Source organism: Mastacembelus armatus, chromosome 4 (assembly GCF_900324485.2).
Source record: "Mastacembelus armatus chromosome 4, fMasArm1.2, whole genome shotgun sequence".
NCBI classification, from domain to species: domain Eukaryota; kingdom Metazoa; phylum Chordata; class Actinopteri; order Synbranchiformes; family Mastacembelidae; genus Mastacembelus; species Mastacembelus armatus.
The window spans coordinates 26,487,423-26,496,242 of record NC_046636.1 but is presented as its reverse complement, the minus strand read 5'-3'; the positions used below and the strand labels follow the sequence as shown (position 1 = coordinate 26,496,242).

General features: G+C 43.0%; 1 protein-coding gene across 3 annotated transcripts in view; it reads right to left on the bottom strand.

Annotated features, from left to right (window-relative positions):
• Positions 1–2,765: 2,765 nt before the first annotated feature.
• Positions 2,766–8,820, bottom strand: part of cep350 (centrosomal protein 350) — a 29,599-nt gene continuing 23,544 nt past the window's right edge. For all 3 annotated transcript variants that reach the window (XM_026305289.1, XM_026305291.1, XM_026305290.1), the window contains 5 exons: positions 6,869–8,742; positions 5,866–6,417; positions 5,201–5,347; positions 4,846–4,968; positions 2,766–3,870 (listed from right to left, as the gene is read on the bottom strand). In XM_026305289.1, the coding sequence (XP_026161074.1) occupies positions 3,703–3,870; positions 4,846–4,968; positions 5,201–5,347; positions 5,866–6,417; positions 6,869–8,742 (2,864 nt within the window). In that variant the 3' untranslated portion in view covers positions 2,766–3,702. The remainder of the gene's footprint in view (positions 3,871–4,845; positions 4,969–5,200; positions 5,348–5,865; positions 6,418–6,868; positions 8,743–8,820) is intronic.

Below are 8,820 nucleotides of genomic sequence, written 5' to 3'. Positions count from 1 at the left end.
TTGACTTTTATTTTTTTATGGTTCTATGAATAATTCAGAGACGTACCTGTCTTATTAAAAAAAACCAAAACAAATAAAATGCGATTGGAAAAGGCAACTGATGGCTTTTATTGATTTTCAGAATAAAAGCCGAGTTACCAACTTCCATATCTGTAGTCCTTGTTGCTTCACTGTAAAAATTAGGACATGAATCTCTATATTAATTTCTATCAATGTTAATGTATTAATTTTATTTTATTATGTTTCATTTGGTGTTTTCCAAAATAGTTATAAAAACCTTTAATATAATCTGTATGAGTTTAGCACAAACTGCAGTTTTGGAGTAAATGGCCTACCAGTGTTTGGATGAACTGGTCCCTGAGCCTTAACGAGGAAACTGTCCTGCTGCTGCAGCTCTGAGCAAACCGGCCGACAAACCTCAACATGAGATTTTGGTCAGGTACCTAAACATTAGCGTGGGGGGGAAGAGGAGAGTGCCCGGCCTGCTGTCAGCACTGCAACAACAACGAAAACCAGAAAACCTTTGCAGCTCCACATATTCATTTAGAAACAACAAAAGCTTTATTTACAATTTCAGTTAACAAATATATACTATGTACATATTTGCAAAGTAAACCATGTTAATTTACAACAATCGCTCTGGTTACAGTAACAGTGGGTCAGACTGGATAGATATTTACACCCATAAAAGAATTGTACAAGTCTTCAAGTGCACTTAGCGCACACTAACAGCACATTATTATAAATATTCATACACATTTCCAAAGATGAAAAGGGGGAAACTAACCTGACTAAGTTAAATTTGATAATCAGACCTCTTGTGCCTACATATTAGATTCGGTTATTACGCTCAAACTCAAAGTTGCTCCACCTCCCTAAAAAAAACAAAAGCAACTCCACCCTACACCAATCAGCTTCTAGCTTCCTGAATATCTAATTTATCTACAGACTAACAGCAGAAGTCTGAGCTTTTTGGTCCATGCATATAAAACAATGCATAAGACCAGGTACTGCATAGTTACAGAGAAGACCTGAGCCTCCTCCAACATACAATCAATCCGAGAGGGTCTGCATAAAGCCTTACACAACGTGTTTCTAACACACTAATCAAGTCACCATTACAGTTACAGACCAGACCTACAAGTCATACAGCATGGACAGATTGGTATCAAATGTTTTTGGTGTTTTTCTATATTATATAATGTACACTTTGAACATACAACCTAGTAACTGTTAAAAAAAAAAAAAAAAGAAAAAGCATGAAGAACTCAGTTTAAGGTCACTTCAGCTCCAAACTGTCAGTGACTTCGTACACAGTTTGCTGGATCAGAGCAGAGCTGACAGCCATGACCACAACAAGCCCTTGGGTAGCGTCCTACGTGCTCAGCCTCATCAGCGTCAGTGCCTCACACTGTGTGCAGTGTCCACAAACCAGCTCCTAATACAGTTATCAATAAAACGCCCCAGCTGTGTCTGTATGCACAGGTGTCGGGTTAGTGCGGATAAGAAGCAGGTAACTTTCCGAATGAGTCAGTGATTCCGATTAGCATTACAAACATATCTTCGGGCTCAGGCACAGGAAAATGACAAGGTTAAAGGTTTCAGCACAAAAAGACTGATGAGGCAGAAACTGGAGCACTCACTTAGGGAACATTCTCACTTAGGGAACATTCTCACTTAGGGAACATTCTCACTTAGGGAACATTTGCAAAATGGTAGAACTGTAGTTGAACGAAAACAGGGCCAGAGGATGAAGTTTGTTACCGCCAACTGAAAGAGGCACTTAAACTGAACACAGAGAAAGACAAAGTTAGCACAGTCATGCTGCAACATGACTATATACACATATATTGGTTTTTTAGGTGACATTAATGATGTGTTTTCTCAGCTGGTAGAAAGTTAATGAACTCTGGGATAAATAAGGCTCAAATTCAGCATTTCAGTACTATCCTGTAATGTTATTCTAAAAAAAACCCAAAAAACATCTTCAGCCAGTCCGTGTCCCACTTTCATACTATGTACTAATGTGTGTTTTGAATATAGTGTTTCCACACAGACAAAAAGGATCTTAGCATTAACACTGACTCCTGCTTGAATTGTGAAAGTGATGCAGGAGCTAAAACAAAAAAAACAAACAAAAAAACTGAGGAGCTACTGGCAGTGAAAACAGATAAACCCTGTTAAAGCTACAGAAAATAAGTACAAGTTCTTTCCTTGGTACCTGTATGAGATTCGTTCGATCTGATAACATCGGTACATACTGAATGCTTCGACATATTAACACATAGTACAGACGTGGGAGACAGTGCTTGTGTTGACTGGACAGTTGAGACCAGAAAAACAAACGAATCAAACAAACACCTGTTAAATATTAAAACAGATTTGCACATTTTCTTTTCCTTGTTTCCTTAAACCTCCTAAATAATGCTCTGCCATATTCACATTTCATTTTGTGCTTTTACAATTTCAGATTTTTTTTACACAATGTTACAAATATCTTTCATATGTTGACAAATCATTTACAATTCTCTGTTCATTTCTCCTCTACAATAAATAATATCGGAATTCAGTGAGTTTCCATTACAGCACAGTCTGGAAGTGTTTTATCAGTGACAAGGCTTCTCTCAGCTTTAAGGGAGTGTGAATGTTTTCATTTCATCATTGGGTGAACAGTGCTGGATATATATATATATATATATATATATATATATATATATATATATATATATATATATATATATATATATATATATATATACACACACACACACAGTCCCCTATTATTGTACCCCAGGTCAATAATGCTAAACATGCTGTCACAACAAATAAGCAGCTGTCAGGGCCAAAGTCTAATACTCTTCTAAACTGAGGCCAACTCAGCATGTACAGTTTTATCCTTAGTGAAGAGCAGACTGAAGGCAAACGCCCCACAGACCAGAAATGAAGATGACCGTGTTTGTGTGCGGCTCATCGACATGTTTAAGGCAAGTTGACACTACAACAGGGGACGATGAATAAAAGACGACACTTCTACACAGATCAATACCCAATATGGATCATATAACCTCCTCAAATCAAAGCTAAACGCTGGAGCTGGACCCTGGTATGGTTCAGTTTCAACGTGCAGGGTTTCAAACTCAAAACCTTAATGTGTCACTGTCAAATCACTTACAAACCACACTGTGTACACTTTACCTGGGGTTCCATGACAGTCTTTGAATTAAAGTTCAGTACAAATATAACAACCTATTCTTGTCCCAGGTACATTTTATGTTTCAGTCCCCTACGGAACAATCAACTTAGCAGCATTGATGTTCTTTAAATGCTAACAACAGGCACAGTCTGTGCCATCAGAACATCTTCTCATTCTTAAAATGGCATTTACAAAAGGACCAGCCCAGGAGGTCAGAACTGGGACTAATGGTGTTAGGGTTTAAAAAAGGCTGGATCGCTCACAAGGCGTTTTGTGTGTAAAGCAAACGGTTGAGCCACTATGGGTAGCTGAAGCAAATAACTCACAGGGAAAAGGTAGGAGTTGTTTAGCTGAGAGGTAATGCTGGGACTGAAGGCATCTGAAGGTTGCTGTTGGCACTTCAGCTGGTGGAAGACAGAGCAGCAGTGGGTTGTCTGGAGTTAACCGGTGCTGAGGAAAGACTGAGGATGAGCCGGAGGTCGTGCTTTAAAATCTAAGCAGGAGAGCTGTCAGGAGAGGCCGTCTCTTCTGGCCTTCTTGTCATAGATCAGCGTCAGCGTGTTTGCCGTGTCCTTCAGCAAAGCATCAAAGATGCTGTCTGCCAGCTGCATCTTGACGAATAACTCATCTTCGTCGTAGTTGACCCACTGTGCCTCCTCCTCATGGAGTTCCTGAACCTGAGAGAAAAAAAAAACAACAAAAAAAAACAGGGTTTACCTCTGTTGTCCAGTGACTAACATCTGTTTGAGTGTAAATGCCAACTTTCTGTATTAGACATAAACCACCCAATTACAGTTTTCCTATAATCAACTCCTAAAACCAGGGAATCACCTGTACATTCCTCTAGTGGTCACCACTTAGCAGCAACATTATGCTAACCTCATGCTGGTTAAACATGTAGTTAGCTGGAGAATGCAGAGATATTTTAAGACAAGTGACAGTAAAAGTAGAGCTGATGGCAGCTCTGCAGCAACTCTCCCTGTGAAGATGGAGGAGACAGTCACACTGTGGAGCAGACAAGAGACACTAGACGCCGACGCTCAAAATGTGCAAGACAATCCAGCAGAAAACGAAATATGACAAGTAATTTCTCAAACTCCTGCTAAACGAGCAGAACACAAACTTCTAAAAATGTCTTCACTCTCCAACCATCGGCTCGTTGTGCTAACTGCAGTGAACTGCTGTAAATGAGAAGAAAATAGAGTCTAAAGTTATGTCGGTAACGGGTGAGTCTCATAACATCTGTATATAAAAATTTGTTGAATTCCTGCGGAGGCGGAGGCTGAGACCAAGATGAGGCTGTTGTTCTCAGCAGCTGGAAAGAGGATTGTGCTGCAGACAGTTGACCAGTTTTATGTTGGGCTCACACCCTTCTTTAATTACCATTTGAAATGGCTCACTGTGTCAGACTTTGGTGTTCTGGGCCCAGATGGGTGGGGTATGGGAGACAAAATATTTTCATGCCACAGTCTTATAGCCAAGGTTTTACTTCCTATAAACTGATAAAGCATTAAAGACTGTAATCTTATATTTAAACATGTCAGCATTACAATGTCAAAACAGAAACATATTGGTTCAGACATTATTTAATAGAAAGAACCCAAATCATCTTTAAAGTCATGTCCTAAGAGGTATTGAATCTGAGGACCTACCAGGATGTGATCGACTCTGTCCCGCTTCTTTCTGCCAAATTTCAGCATCTTCTGCCAGTCAGTTTTCTGGCTCTGGTCTCTTGCCAGACCGTACAGTTTCAAAACCTCTGCTGTGATGAATTCCTGTTCAGCAACGCACGCACGCACGCACGCACACACGCACACAAAATAAAAAAATAACATGTCAGCACACATGGAAAAGGTGTGTCACTGCATTTGTGACGTGAGAGTAAAAACCCAAATTAATCAAATAAGTTTCAGTTTTAAAGATGAAGACAAAAGTTTCTGATGAGCAGTTGTGAGGTGTGTTTACACTGTTTGTTTGTTTGGCGGTGATGGTCCTGCAGTGTTATACCTGGATTTTGGTGAGGTCTCCTGCGGTCTTTACTCTGTGGAAGAAAGAGGACTTGACCCGCTGTGGTTTGACCCACTGAGGCTGATCAGCGTTGGGATCTTCGGCAAAAATCTCCTGGATGATCTCCCACGTCAGGTCGAACACAGCCTGGGGAACAACAGGGAGTAATATTACACAACTGGCTATAAAACCGCTTCTCGGAGATGAAAGTGTAATTTATTGCTGAGCAGCTGTAGTATCTGTCTTCAAAGTATTTGATCATCTGCAGCATGCCGGACGTTTCTCAGTTCAATAAGCACAGGCCTATCTCACAGTTGGACGCCAACGGCAACTGAAATAGCTGTCTAGTCTTGAAAACTCATCCAAGAAGAATGTGCTGAATAATGGGAACTGGCCTGGCATTTAACCTCAATGGGCCCATTTAGAGTAAGTGCTGTCTTTTAGACTACAGCTGCCTTAGTTCTACTGAAGCAGGACAGCTTGTGTGCTGATTTTTACTGGTTTCATCCGTAGGGGAGAGAACAGGAGACTTAAGTGCCCTTGTTTCCTGTTACTCCATTTTACATAATGTGGTTTTATATTTCACATGGTAAACGGTGGGATATCTGTGCACATCTGATATCTGTTTTTGTCTTTTTTGATGTCTCTCGACTTCTCATTTTCACCTTTCTGTAGCTGCGGATGGCCAAGGCCTCCTGGTCCTGGCCGCTGGCCTCTTTACCCAGGTACTCTTGTGAAGGATTGGGGTTTGTTGGCAGTTGTGTGAGGGGCAGTGTTCCCTCATTCGCGAGGCCACAGCTCTCCCAGATCTCCTGAGTGGCAGCATGAACCATTTTCTCCACCTCGGTGGCTGAATGGGGCACGACCATAGCGGGCTGCTCAGGCAGCTTAGGAGGCAGGGGGAGGGGCAGCTCGGGTCTAGGTGGAGTCTTCGCCTGCTGTTCTCCACCCGGTGATGAACTAAGCCCCCCCATAGTTGTTGCAGCCGAAGGGCCTGACCTCCCCAGTCCTCCTCCTCCTCCCAGCCTCGCCTCCTGCTCCTCCTCTCTCTGTTTTTGTTTAAGCCTCTGCTGTTCCCTACGGGAGCTGAGGCCAAAGTCCTCATCAAACCAGTCCTGGTCGTCACCAAGCTCATCCAGCAGCTCCCGACTCAGTTCCAGCTCTGCTAGGCGCTTGGCGAGCTCCTCCTGACCGCTGGCCCCAAACACTGGACTCTCCTGTTGTCAAGGAAGGGAAAAGTTCATTTCATGCCTCATACATATGAATATTTAACTGCACTGTCACAGAACAAGTCCTAAAATCATGGTTTTACTCCTTTGATCAAGTCTTCATCTTCTGAGTTACAGACACAAAAGGCTGTCAGCAAAGAGCACCCAAGTCAATAAAGTCTGTCAACATCAAGGTGGACTTTGGCTGAACACATCCTCAAAACAAGGGCTGCCCAGGTCAAATCAACAAGTGGTTCATCAGTACATTTATTTACATTGCTGGTGTTTACATACAGACAATTTGCCTGTTCAATGGCTTTACAATATAGTATTAGCACTGTGTCAGGACTTATTCTGTCACTGGCATTACTATTCATACATAAATCACCAGGGTGTGCAGACACAATGTTATTTTCAAGTGAGAGCTTTGATTAACACAGGACTGAAGAGGCAGACTCACCGGTCGGTTACACAGCTCTGGAGAAGACAGCTCCTCTTTTTCTGGGGGTAGGAAGAAGGGAAGACCATCTTTTTGCTCCACCGAAGAGACCCACTCTTCATCTTCAACGTGTTCACCACACAGGTCTCCACTCTCCTGGTTGGCTGCTTCTATCTTCTGCTCTTTAGCCATTTTAATTTCAGTCAACTGCTTCATTGTGTCTGTGATGAAGTTGTTAAAGAGCTTGTCTGAAAGTGTGTCTAGGAAGTCTGTTTCCTTCTTCTGTTCCTTATCGTCCCTGATATCTGTGGTCAGATCTTCAGGAGGGAACTGCTGCTGTGAGTCTACGTCTTCTCTCTCTACAAGGTCGGTAATCTCCTTCTGACTTGGCTTCACCGAACCGGTCTGGTCCATGTCAGAGATGAGGAGAGTGGCTGGTGCGTCTTCAAAATCCAATATTACGTGTGTACTGCTGCCATTAGGAATCAGATGCTTGGACTCTTTGTGATGCAGTGAATTAAGGTGTGACCCGGCCTTCAGCGCGGCCTGGCTCTTGTTAACAGAATCATCTGTAACCTTATTATCTTCAGGCTCAAAGTCCTTCAGAGATGTCTGTTCATCGCCGCTCTTCAGATTTCCTTGTTTTTGCGATTCGTCCTCATCTGGTTTGCGTTTATGCCCACCTTTACCTGACAAGTCATCAAAGAACGAGTCCTCGTCCTCTGTGATGTCTGTGTCCATTTCAAACTTATCTGGCAGGTGTGTGATCTTCTCTGGAGGAGCAAAGATACCGTGGCTCTCATTACACTCAAAATAAACCACCCCATCATAAGTGCCGTTGTTGCTCCCTTCAGACTTGTCCAACTCCACACCAGCCCAGAAGCCGTTAGCAAAGCTGGTTGGGCCTTTGAATCTCAGAGTGCCGGGCTGAACGCCACCAACAAGAACCCGATCACCGATGTTGAAGTCTGGCATTACATCTGTAACAGCAGTCAGAGCGGTCTGCAAAGGAGAGATGGGTGGTGAGAGGCTGGAATTAATACTCTGATGATCATGTTTGGAGTCTTCTGTCTGCTTATGGAGATCCAACAGTCTGAAAGACCGCTGGCTAGGTTCACTGGCCTCAGAATGGTCACTCAGCTCCTCAGCTATTTCCTCCTCTACCTTCCCCTCTTGGCTGTCATAAGGAAGGTTTCTGACAGGGGAGTCCTTAATTAATCCCCTGATTTCAGTTGTGGAAACTGAGATTTGAGATTCAGCCTTGGAACTATGATGCTCCTCCCTGGGTGACAAATCAACCGATGACTCGAAGTCATCATGATAACCATCTGCCAAGAGAGATGAGGCTTCAGCATCCTTTATGGGTGGCTCTTTCTGGGAAGAGAAGGCCCCAGAGTGAGGTGAGCAGGAGGGATCGGTGCTGCGGCTTGGATGTGCTGACGTTTTGAAGTCTATTTCAGCTGAATGAGACTTAGTTGTAGGTTTTACAACATCCTCCGCTTCAGATCTAGAGTATCCATGTTCTTCACTCATGGAAGAGGAAGCATGTTTAGACGTCGACAACTTCTCCTGGGAGTCTAGTCTGTCTTCTAGTTTGAAAACGTGTTCCGAGTGTCGATGGTCCAACCCGGAGCTTGCTTCTACCTCCAGCTCTTCCTGAATGTCAGCTCTTTTATCAGGTATAAGAATTTCAGCCCCAGATTCAATAATCTGTGCCTCGGCTTCATGGGAGGAAGGTCTTAAAAGAGCCTCTGCGGACTGAAGGCTCTGGAGACCCGACAATGGATAGTCGGGGCTGCCGTGTACGAGAGATGGAGTGACTGTTGGCGGATCTTCATCAGATAATTCTTCAGGCACTGAGGTGGATGCGCTATGATCGAGCTGAGGAGAGGCATCTAACACAATAGGACAGAGTCACGTTATTATTGGAACATCTTTATATTAACACTGTATGTCATGTACACTTCAGTTAT